At 44.0% G+C, this 12,455-nt stretch overlaps 1 protein-coding gene across 3 annotated transcripts; it reads right to left on the bottom strand.

The window, feature by feature from the left end:
* Positions 1 to 352: 352 nt before the first annotated feature.
* LOC148342632 (uncharacterized) lies at positions 353 to 10,781 on the bottom strand. Of its 3 annotated transcripts, XM_088310151.1 has the most exons (14): positions 10,408 to 10,778; positions 8,358 to 8,432; positions 8,096 to 8,259; positions 6,298 to 6,397; positions 6,055 to 6,171; positions 5,454 to 5,854; positions 5,135 to 5,259; positions 4,862 to 5,061; positions 4,411 to 4,576; positions 4,177 to 4,345; positions 3,597 to 3,701; positions 2,585 to 2,635; positions 2,284 to 2,494; positions 353 to 904 (listed from the first exon to the last, which is right to left on the bottom strand). In XM_088310151.1, exons 1-14 carry the CDS (start codon positions 10,490 to 10,492, stop codon positions 894 to 896), a joined length of 1,980 nt encoding a protein of 659 aa, XP_088166277.1. In that variant the 5' UTR covers positions 10,493 to 10,778; the 3' UTR covers positions 353 to 893. The 3 variants fall into 3 exon arrangements, with proteins under 3 accessions (XP_088166277.1, XP_088166278.1, XP_088166276.1); XM_088310152.1 differs by lacking the exon at positions 353 to 904 and having other exon boundaries at positions 2,270 to 2,494; positions 5,454 to 5,830; positions 10,408 to 10,781; XM_088310150.1 differs by lacking the exon at positions 353 to 904 and having other exon boundaries at positions 2,270 to 2,494; positions 10,408 to 10,779.
* Between the last annotated feature and the right edge of the window lie 1,674 nt (positions 10,782 to 12,455).

Below are 12,455 nucleotides of genomic sequence, written 5' to 3'. Positions count from 1 at the left end.
CAGAAGGACAAGAACTGTAACTACAAGTCTAACGACACAAGCGAAGGATACCATCATGAGGTTTTAAAACGCTACCGAACAGGTATTTATATAACAATGACTTGAAAAAGACACACGGGTGTCTGTTTCAAAGTGTTTAGTAATGCTTTTTTGACCATTTAACTCCTAATTTTTGGCTACAGTCACTATTTAGGTTTGGATGGTAACTGTATTTACCAGCTTCATTTTTTTTTTATTTGAAGGTTGAAGATAGCAAATAAGTGGCAATATTCACATGACAAACAATAGAGGCAGACATTTAGTGAATTTAATATAATTTACAGTCAACAAAGACGTAAACAAATAGAATAACTCTTACAGTTGATTTGAATCTGTTTGCTAACAAATGATAAAAACGTAACCATTAGATGTTGATTTGTTTTATACGCTTTCATGTAACAAGAATAAAATACCATGGGTCACCTTGATAAAGATTGCATATATTATTATTATTTAGCAAAGCCACTGCCATTTGTGCAAAAATACATCATACAACACTTAAAAAAGCAAATTCTTTGGGAACTACTTTAGGTTCTTTAGCAGCTTGTAAATATGTGTTTGTGCATACTACAGACAGGATTGTATGTTCTGCGCAAGAAGCACTTCTACAGCAACAAATTCCAAAAAGTGTGGTGTGATTGTAAATACAAAGAAGACGACAGTGAGTGTTCACAACTTGATGTGAATTCTTGGGGGGTGGGGGGGGGGCAGACACAATTAATTGATAAACCTGCTGTGATGAATTGATGCCTTCAGGACATTTTTTCTTGAAACCGCACATAGAAGAAGATGGTCGTTATCGCAGTTCTCACAGGAAAAGTGCTGGCTCCCGTGCTCGTCTGAGATGTTGCCGCTCAAATGACCTCTGAGAATAAACAGCCAGGGAGATAAAAACAGAACCAGCAATGAATGAGGAAATCCATAATTAATCACCTCACAGAGACGCATGTTTCTTGGGGATTTAAACTCACTTGGATTGCATGTATCAGTGCGTTAGTTTTAGTCATTAGGTTTAAAATTGTGTTCAGGATAAATTTGGTGTTGTAGTCATGGGTTAAGATTTTGGGGTTAAATTTAGGTTTAGGAGTTAGGTTTCGAGTCAAGGTCAACTGTTAGGTTTGGTGTTTTGGAAATGTTTAAACACTGTGAAGTTAGGTTTAGGCTTCAGAGTAAGAATTACAGTCTAGGTCAATGGTTAGGTTTTGCCTTCTTGTAAAGATTAGAGGATGTGGGATTAAGTTAAGGGTTAGGGAGCTAGTCTTGTGGTTAGGGAGTTGTGTTTCGAGGTTAGAGTGATGGTTAGGCCTTAATTTTTGTCAGTGGCGGGTGGTCGAGGCCTTCAAGGCCTTCTCTGCTGGCCAAACATAATGAAGAAATCATGATTATATTCTTCACATTGATGTCATATTATATCCTAGTGTTTTATTTTTTGGTGAGGGTTTTTATCTAATCAGAATTCAGCGAGCTCGTGTTGCCAGGCAGGAGTCACAATACCGGGAGCACGCACTATTCATCCGAGGCCTTCAGATGCAATCGTGCGGGCGTCTGTTCTGTGTCTCAAGGGCACTCTAACTGATGAAAGACAGTTGCGATAGCCAATCAGATCACGAGTTGATGACAGTAAGGCCTTCTCGCTGGCCTCACGTTGAAAGTGATGAACGCGTCTTGTGATTGGATACTCACTCATGAGGGGCAGCACTATGTGGAATTAACACAACAGAAAGTTGTAACGGGCGACCGTTCAAACATCTGAAATATATTCTTGATTTTTTTAAACCACAATGGCCGAAGGAGGGAAAAGTGTGGATTTAATTGCAGATACACTTGCGACGCCATTTTCAAGTCGGATTTTTCAAGAGAAGCTTGGCCGTCCAACACTTGCTCAGTAGTGCGTAAGTGTCTTTCTGTGTATTATTTCTCCAGCTGTGGTGTCATAAATGATGGTAACATGAGGGGGATTTATTCAAGCCGGATTAAATAGGACCTCACTTAAGGATGAAATGCACGACCCGCCACTGTTTTTTGTTAATTAACTATTTAGTTCTGTTTTGGTTGGAACCAAGGTTTAGGGGTTAGGTTCAGAACTATGGTTTGGGTGTAGGATTGGGGTTAAGTGTTTAGGAGATTCAGTTTAGAGGGAAAGGGTTGGATTTTGGCTCAGGGGTTAAACCCAAACACACACACACAAGTGAAGGCCAGAAAAAAAAAACATTTTCATCTTTGGATCTTCTCACGTGGTCTCACCTGCACGTTGATGCGTCTGTATGTCTTCCAGACCTGTGAGAGTCCGGAGGGACCTGCGCTCTTTGAAGGCCACCACAGGCACCATTTCATCATTGGCGTCCTTGTCATCCATGACCGTTTGCGAGGGCCTGGAACCCGTCGGCAGTTTGACGACATCCTGCACAGGAGGCTCATTGTTCTCCTTCGGTAAGATGCTCACCGTCCCTGATTTCTGCGGTTACAAGTAAAAGTAACAAGGCGGTTTGAGACAACGAGCTGCAATGTTTGTGTGGGTCACAAGACCCTTCTGAGCAAGTCTCACCGTGTCAGGAGAAATTGTTCTTCTGGTTCTCCTCATGATCTCCTCCAGTCGCTGCAGGGCCCAAAGAGCTTTAAATATCATAAGGTTGCATTTGGAGTAACATTCAAGTTCTTTGTCAAGACAGAAGGCTTTCATGATTAACGTGTGTAGCTCAGACAGTAAGGACTTTGCTTAGGAACCAAAGGTTGCCAGGTTCAGGTAGTGCAAAGGTGTTGAACCTCCAACTGCCAAGACACATGACACATGCATTTGGATCCATTTTTTTGTACGACCACAACTACCAGCAATGTTAATAACAATCAAAGCAACAATGACTGTTCTCCTCATGCTTGCTTGTGTTTTCTCCAGGTACTTGGGCATCCGCCTACATTCCAAAAACAAGTTGCTTGGGTAGCATATTTTCACAGACAAAAGACACGCCCACACCTATCAATGGGCGCCGCCAGACGTTTGTGCTATTTCTGTGCTTAACACATACACTGCGCGCATGCTAGCTCATTCATGTTAGCTCAAGCATGCTAACTCACGCATGCTAGCTCTCGTTTAGAAAACGGTAGCTTTGTCAATGGCTTTCCCACAGGTGCTGTAGTGGTATTCATGAAAACACAGCACAAGAACAATGTCAGGGGAAGGATGTTTACCTTTCACCACACTCCTTACAGTCAGGGTTTTAAATCAAAACCAAAATCACTGAACAGCAAACAAGCAAACATGGAACACAGAAATACAATTAACACAAACGTGCATCTCTCATGCCATTCATATCCCAAAAAGAAATAAAAACAACACAAAAAGAGTACCGCAATGCATTCTGGGAGTCCTTCAGACTCAGCCAATCAGATGGTTGGTTAGAGAGATGTGAGTGGTGTACTTTGGGCCGTGTTTTGTGTCTACTTTGGAGAATATATGGGACTTTAAAGTGCGCCTTATATAAATTGAAGTGTCTAAATTGTACCGAGGTACGGGTAAGAATGTTATTGTGAGTTGTTCTTGAGATTGAAAAAATAATTACCTTTTTCCTAACTTGCCGTTCTGCTTCCTCTTTCTGTGTGAGCAGCTCACGCTCCTTCTGCACCTGGGCCGCTTTCTCCCGTTCTCTGGCTTGTTCCTCCTCTCTCTGCATTTGTCATAGTTTGGTTTTAATCAGGTGGGAGTTTGTCACATATGTGCAAGTCATGGAAAGTAACCTTAAAGTTTCAAGCAAGTCCCCAAATAGCTGGAATAGGCTTCAGCACGGCTGCGACCTCCCACATTCCAAAAAACATGCATGGTAGGTTGATTGGACACTCTAAATTGTCCCTAGGTCCCTACACTCACACCTAGGGACAATTCAGAGTGTTCAATCAACCTACCATGCATGTTTTTTGGAATATGGGAGGTTAAGGTTAGCCCCTTGGTTCAGGATTTGGGTGTACAGTTCAAGTTAACATTGGACTTTAGAGGTAAGAGAACCCTGATTTTGTGCCAACGCCTTGATTTTAGGGTGATTGTTGGACCCACAATAGGCTTGTTGATCTAGGCCTGTTTTAGGTTTAACGGTTAGAGTTCGATTATCTTCTGGGATGGCTTCTGGCTATGTTTGTGCCGCCCACCTGCTTGTGCAGAAGAGCCGCTTCACGCATGGCCTGAGCTCTCTCCTCCTCCGCCCGCCTATGCTCCTCTTCCTCGTGTCTTTGCTTTTCTGCAATTAGACGCTCGGTTTCAGCCTGTTGCCGGGCTCGCTTCTTGGCCCTGCGGTGCTCCAGCTCCTCGTGACTGCGCCTGCACGTGAAGACCAGGGGAAATGAATCTTGAGTCTTGGGCTGTGGTTCCAGTTCAGTGCCTACCTTTCAGCTTCATCCTCTGCCAACCTCTCCTGCTCCTCCAGCTCCCTGAGTATCCGAGCCTCTCGCCTCCTCTCGGCCAGCGAGCGAGAGGCCTCTTCTGGGTCGGTTGTACCATTCGAGGGCCTGTGTAGGGCTTCGGGTGGAGGAGAAAGCATCATGGAGGGACCTAGTGAGGAAAAACAAACTGTCATCATCATCATCATCATCATCACGTCTAGTCCTGGTCTGAGGTTCACAAGCATAATCAGGGGTCCAATCCTTCTAGGGTTAGCATTTTAACGCTAAATCAGGGGATTAACTAACATCAACCTTAACTCCAATGACTAAACCTATTTAATTAAAAATTCTGCATTTATTCATTTGGAAATATCTTAGAGCCACCTCGTGAAGGAACACAAACTCTATCATCATCGCATCCTATTCAAGATCCAAGTGGCTTGTTGGAACTCACTGCCATCTCCCGCAGTTCTGCTCTCAACTTCCAGCTGGGAGCTCGGAGTCTCAGGCGAATCCCCCATCTTGTCTTCGGTGGAGACCCTGGCAGGCCTCGAGTTGCCAGGTGACAGGACAGAGTCACAAATTGGAACGTCCTCCTCTGGAACCGACTCGAGGTCCAGTTGGAGAGAGATGGAGTGCCGTCGGCTTGATCTCCTGTGAGCCCATCCAAGGGAGATTGAAAGATGTTTCACATTGTCGTCGCATTGCATGATTTGTATTCACCTACCGTTCTGGAGAGGGTGACGATGTTCTGCTCGTTTTAGCTGCAGCGTTTTTGTTTCGAGGCGAACGAGCTGGTGGACCGATGTTTGGAGTCCTCTTGTCAGTGTTGTGTAATGTCGTCACTTTGGGCTAAACCAAAAACAGGAATAAAATATGAAAAGACTGATATACCTACACATATACTAATAACGGGATAACATACTGTTTCTAATCCTGTTAAGTCCTTGTGACACTCAACATCTATCTGTCTCTCGGTCTGTCTGTCTGTATGTGTCTATCTGAATTCTCTTCATCAAAAGTGGTAGTTTGAATCAAAGTGTCACCTGTACACCGCTGGTGCCTCTTCTCTGGGTGTGGCTGGGACTCAGATGTGGTGGTGGCCTCTGGCTCTGGGGTCTTGGGTTCTGGGTTCTCTGGATCTGCGGTTTCTGGATCTGGGGTTTCTGGGTCTGGAGTCTCTGGACTTGGAGTTTCTGGATTTGTGGTCTCTGGATCTGTGGTTTCTGGACCTGTGGTCTCTTGTTTTGGAGATTCTGGATCTGGGGTTTCTGAATCTGGGATCTTTGATTTGGGGTTTTATGAATCTGGGGTTTCTGGTCTTGGGCTCTCTGCTTTTGGGGCCTCTGAATCTGGGATCTGTGGTCCTGGAGATTCTGCGGAGTACTGCTTGGGCTGCTACTGGTCGTGGAGTAAAACGAAACTGCACGGCGACAAATATGAACAACTGAGCCGGCGTTCATTGGCATTACCGTCGGGAATGTGCAGGGATTGTTAGAAGGAAAAAGAGTGGACAGAATGGGAATGTGCGTGAGGAGAGCGAGAGAGGAAAAGCATTAGCCATCAAAAAGCACAGAAGAAGTTAGTTTTTTTTTTCTTTTAGAAAGCCATTCGCATGATGCATTGCATCCAGCTCGGGGTCAGTACCTTCTTCTCCCGACTGACCAACAGCACTCTTACTCCGGGCCAGATAAGAGCTTGTGGGTGTTAGCAGGCGACTCACCAGGTTCTTCTCCCATGTGCTGAGCACTATGTGACGTGGAGCTAATGTGTAGATGGAGCAGCGTGGAGTTTAAGATCAGACGTGCCAGGAAAAGTTAAGCCACATCAGAATAGAAAGTTTGAACCCACAAGAACACACAGACACACAATATTGGATTTCTGTGTTACCGTTTTTAGCGGGCTTCCTGCCTCTCACGTTTTGGCTGAAGTTTTGTTGGGCTCTTTGGCTCTTTTCCTGGGTCCGGCGCACAGCAGATTCATTTCGCTCCTTATATTTGAAAAAAAGATGGTCACCAACATGTAGTATGAAGCGTATGTACAGTATTGCCATACCATATCAGAGTTCACGCTTTGTGGGCCCGCTGTACTGTCGATTTATTTTGCAGTTTAACGAATATTTTTTTTAGTTCTTCATTACTCTTGCTCTCTCTTACAATGTATGATGTGTTTAAAGTACCATAAATCCTATGAAAAAAATGCCACTCACAGATTTTCAGTTATTGTGTGCGGAGTGCACGTGGGTAATTGGAACGTACGATTAATAATGAATGTAAATTAGCCTGATTGTATCTGTACAATGCCTTATATGGTTTTAATAAAGCTGTCCACTTGCTGTAACCAGCCTCTACCCCTAAATAAAAAATCGTGCGTTTAGTCTTTACTTTAACTCGATCCCCTGAACATAAATCCAGCGTTCATTCCTAATGGCCCATTCTAACCATAAAATCAAGACTTGAACCCTGAAGGCCTACACACACCAATCCGACGTGGACCGTTGGAAAGTTGGTATCTGTTTGTTGTCGCGCGTCAGATATAAAGTCAGAGCCGTTGTTAGGGCATTTGGGGGGGCGTGTTCGGCTGATGTAGAATCGGGACGGGCTGTCGCGACAAATGATAACTATGATCGGTTCTCAGCCAGCGAATCAGTGCACTGGACAAGAACAAGAAGTGACAAAAGCGGACAAACGGTGATACTTGAAGCTATTCCTCGAGAACCGAATCAACGTCACTCATTTTTCACATCTCTTCTATGAACATAATGGCTGGCTGGACAGAAGAGGACAAAGACAAGTTAATCACGGTCATTCAAGAAAGGCCGCCGATATTGGACATCACCGTGAAAGGCTGCCCAGTGATTATCGCTGCCGATGGCATGGAGGCGTTTTACTTCTCACGCCTGCACAGAAGGTCCAGAGTAATTGACGTCTCCGTCGGCTTTCGCGATGTGTTCTTCTGTCATTTTCCCATCCGACGCGCCGACTTCTAGGCTGACGCGACAGTTGGCCTCAACGGCCGACGTCGGATTGGTGTGTAGAGGCCTTAACTTAACCCTCAACCTTATCTCCCTCGCTAATCTGGGGTCCAACCCTAAATGATGAGTTTAACCTGAACCTTTGCCCTAAACCAGACCAATAAACAACCCTAATCAGGAGTCTATAACCCTAAAATTCGGGTTTTACTCTAACAACTACCCTCATCCTACGATAAATGACATCTAACCTCTTGGACTCTAGAATTCTGTTTATGACAAAAATGGGAACTGGAGAATGGCAACATTACAACTCAAAGAGATATCTATGACGCTACAGCGCTGTAAAACCGAAAATGACAGAGACGCTATGGTAACGTCACAATCCAGGAACTGTACTTTTCATTGAGAAGACCGACATACCTTAATACAGGGAATCGTTTTGTGAGCAAATAACGCAAGTACCCCTATGAAGTGCTAGGCAGCTACTGTGACAATAATCGTATGCCATAGCTAAGCTAGTCTGCGTGACTTCACTTCAAGACTCGTTTAACTCGAGTCATGACTTGACTGGTCTTCCTTGAGAGTGACTGGGACCGTCACTCCGCTCAAGTCGCTAACTCATTGCCACGGTAACTTAGGACTTGCTTGAAGCACAAAAGTCAATGGAGACTTCTGACTTGCACATGTGACTTCACTCGCTTTGAAAGAACTCACTTTCTCCTCCTTGAGATGCTGCTGTCGCTTCTCCTCCACGGCAGCGCGCCTCCTGTCCTCCTTGACTTTTTGCTCATGAAGCTTCTTCTGGCGCTCGTGTAGCTGCTGCTCATAGTGAAGCTTGGCCCGTTGCTCTCGCTCGTACCTGCTGTGCACCCGTGAGGCTTCATTTGGGAACCATAAAATGAAATGAAGAAATGGAGTCACGCATTTTCTCGCCGTAGTACATACAAGGGGTCATTTGAAGTAACCAGCCACGTACCAAGTAACCTCTGCTGCTCCTCTCTCCTTTCCCGAGCGGCTTTAAGTCTCTCGTCCACATTTGTTCCACTCGTCGCTATAGTGAAAGATAAAGTGACATTTTCATGAGAGTGAGTATCCAATCACAAGACGCGTCCATCACCTTCAACTTAAGGTCAGCGAGAAGGCTCACTGTAACGAACTTGTGATCTGATTGGCTATCGCAACTGCCTATCAACTGTAAAGGCTTCCTTGAGACGCAAAACAGACGCCCGCACGATTCAATCTGAAGTCCTCGGACGAATAGTGCGTGCTACTGATATTGTGAAACCTGCCTGGCAACACGAGCTAGCGGAATTCTGATTGAATAAAAACTCTCACCTAACACTACAACTCTAATAATATGACATCATTGTGAAGAATATGATTTTTTTTTTTCTTTGAAGGCCTTCAAGGCGCCCACCACTGCCTAAATCAGGTGTCCAAGCCTTACCCGAAACCAGGGGACTTGTCCTTAGCCAAAGTCAGGGGTCCAACCCGACATCTAATGCGGATGACTATCCTAAACACTAAATCAAGGAACTAAATCCTTAAAGCCTTAGCCTGCATCTAATCCAGGAGTCCAACCTCAAAACTAAATCAGTAGTCAAACCTAAAATCAGAAGCTAAAGAATCCCGTTGTCTTGGAAATAGTGATCCTGTAAAATTCACGCTCTTTCTAAAATCTCAGTCTGAGACGAGCCTGTAACTAAAAATTCTGTACATTTTCTTTCAATGTGAGCAGGTGTAATTATAGTTGTCGGTAAAATAAAATGCGTTCTTGGCATGGGCCAAGGTTAGTGACTTATGTGCATCCGAAATAGAATCCTAAGCGCTGCTGATGATAAGATAACATCTTCAATGTTAAGTTTCAAAATTCATCGACAACACTCTGCCGCAGAGGAAATCAAACACTTTTGAGTAAGTTCGCAGCCTTGTAGAATTGCGATTAAAATAAATAACCTTCGCACCGCGACGGTATTTTCTGGACTATAAGGCGCGCGCGGATATAAACCGCCGCACAAAAAAGTGACATACCAGCCCCACCTGACTATAAGCCGCAGCTTCCTATGTTGAAAAAAAAGTTTTTTACTACAATTACAGAACAATTTTGTACTGTAAATGTCCTTAAAGGTACATAAACAGATTGTTAAAACTGTGCCTTTTAACACGGCAACAACTTTTCTAATTAAAACAGAACAGACCCAAGAGAAATCGAGATTTATTTAGCGTATTTTCTGAACTATTGAGCTCCCCCTACTGGTGAAATAAAAATCCACAGAAAAGCCGCTGCGTTGTATTAGCCGCATGGTTCAAACTCGAGTAAGAATAGTAGCAGCTTATCGTCCGAAAAATACGGTAGTTAACTCATTCACTGCCATTGATGAGTATAAAAGGCAAAAAGTACATTAGTTTTGGCATAATCATTAATCATTTACCATTTAACATTGCCTAAAAAAGCGAGTAATTTTGTTACCCCCCAAAAAAACTAAAGTGAACCGATAAAACTATGGTATTGAATGTGATGCAGTGAAAAATTTGCGCACTTTTAACTTTTTGTGCAAAACGGTTGGATGCACCAGCGCAACAAATGAAAAAAGTTAGTCTCGAGCCCTGACACTCATCCACGAGTGACACCTCTGTTCTCAACCTAAATCATCTGATTTACCCAAACCTAAACCCAGTCAGCGGCCTAAATCTGAACCTAAATCGAGGGATTAACTCCGAGTCAGGGGACTAATCCTAACTCCACTGTTCAATCTTCCCAAAAGAGATTCGAACAGAATACAGCATCTTTTGAAAGTGGCATGGATTCACATGACCGCCTCGCTTGAGGTGGTCTAGCACCCGCCTGGTGTTATTTACTGCGCTGTTGTCATCACGAAGGGTAGCTCCCGTGATGGAGCGTCATGCATCCATCCAAGTATAGTCCTGTGCAAAAAAAAAAAAAAAAAGACTCCGGCCACCACCGCTATCATATCCATTTGAAGCCAGTGAAAAATGAGCCCAGTTTGAATCTTGTTTGGACTCACCTTCTCGCGTGGTCCTCCTCGGCGGACCCTGCCACGCAGAAGTGATGCTCTTCTGCGCAGGCATGCTGGCTATGGAGTCTCGCATACCGACGCTGGCTCCAGATCCGCACTCCTCCTCTTCTTCCTCCTCCTTTCAATTTCTATTTGAAGAAGCCTGGGGGTCCGACGCTGCCCCGCTGTATCAGCTGCTCAGCCATCAGCGGGCCAAACAGAGCTCCTCTTCTTCCACTTGCGAGTTGTACCGCGGCTATTAAAAGGCCTTCCTCCTCCCCGGTGTGCTGCTCTGCTTTACTTTCACACAGTGAGGACGAAAGAGGGTGGTGGGGTGGTGGAAAAAAAAAAAAAAAGAGGCTGTGTCACTTTAATAACTGAGAAGGGCGGAAGTGGCCACGGGGATGCAGTGTTTCCCCTCGTCTACATCTTCATGGGCGTTACCATGACAACACAGATTTGATTCAATGACGTCATCTGCTCAGCTGACGAGGCAGAAAGATGTTGTTGTAGTTGTTTTGACCCATGATTCGTGGAGGGTGGATTTAAATACTCGTCCTCTGATTTGATCCGATACAAGAATCGATAATTTTTTATTATTTGACTTTTTAGCATACGTTGAACTCCTCATTTAAAAATTGTAAATATTTAAGTTAAGGATTATGAGTAGTTGCAGCCTTTCCCTGCTCACCCTTTATTATCCATTATCTGTACTGCTTGTCCTCACGGGAGAGGGGGGGGGGTTGCTGGAGCCTATCCCAGCCGTCTTCGGGCAGTCGGCAGGGGGACACCCTGAACGGGTTTCCAGCCAATCGCAGGGCACACAGAGACAAACAACCATCCGCGCTCACACTCATACCGAGGGGCAATTTAGAGTGTCCAATCAACCTGTCATGCATGTTTTTTTTTTGATTTTGGAACGTGGGAGCAAACCGGAGTACCCGGAGAAAACCCGCGCACGCACGGGGAGAACATGCAAACTCCCCCACAGGGAAGCCGGAGCCGGAATCGAACCCAAGACCTCTGCACTGTGAGGGCGTCATGCTAACCAGTCGTGCACCGTGCCACCCTTACACTTTGTTATTATTCAAATTGTTTCTAATAATTACATTCATTTTATTCAGTCATTCTAAATCACATAAAAAAAGAGCTATAAAAGATATAAAGAGAAATGGTAGTAATTAATTTCATTTGAATTGAGTTGTTACATTTATTATTATTGTATAATATTAATAAATATTATTTCAATGTTTCTTTTTCTTTAGAAAAATATCCCACATTATTTTCCATGTGTTTAGTTCATTTAATTATTTATTTTTAATTCAACATAAAATTATTATTATTGACCTGGAAATTATTCTTTACTTCAGCCATCCCTTATTTTCCATTGCGCTGATCCTCTTTCGGGTCGCGGTGGAGCTGCAACCTATCCCAGCTGACATTTGGCGAGAGGCAAGGAACACCCTGGACCGGTCGCCAGCCAATCACAGGGCACATAACAAACTGACCAATTGAGCATCTTCATGTGCTTAACCACTACTCCACTGTGCTGCTCTGTATTTAAAGTTGGCCACAATATTCGATTGGATCGTGCAAGCGTACCTAATCAAGTGGCTTTTTTTTTTCCCTAACACAGATTTGTCCAAATCCATCCTGGGTTGTGTTCACCTCAGGTCAGCTGCACTTGTCCTGTTTTTGAAATGGTGTCATGAGGACACCTGACACCGTGGCGGTCATGTGGCGTACGCCGAATCGCAAATTAGGCAGCCGTGGATTTATGGTAAGATTGCACACTTGGAATTGAGTCATGAAGACTTCCTTCCAACCATGAGAGATGAGTTGAAAAAAATTGTGGAAAGTAACAAAACATTCCATCTTTGTACTTAAGTAATTTAATTTATTGTAGTTTAAGTAATTCATCATCTATTTTTAACGTCATGAAGGTGGCGGTTGAGCTGGAGCCGATTCCAGCTGATTTACGGGGGGATCACCAGACAACTTCATTTTAAGCAGTGCATTTAATTTTTAAATTTTTAATTGAATTGTATTTTTTTCAC

This window comes from Idiotropiscis lumnitzeri, chromosome 1 (assembly GCF_059441095.1).
Source record: "Idiotropiscis lumnitzeri isolate Australia: NSW breed Sydney's pygmy pipehorse chromosome 1, RoL_Ilum_1.0, whole genome shotgun sequence".
Lineage (NCBI taxonomy): Eukaryota > Metazoa > Chordata > Actinopteri > Syngnathiformes > Syngnathidae > Idiotropiscis > Idiotropiscis lumnitzeri.
This window is presented reverse-complemented; position numbering and strand designations above follow the sequence as displayed.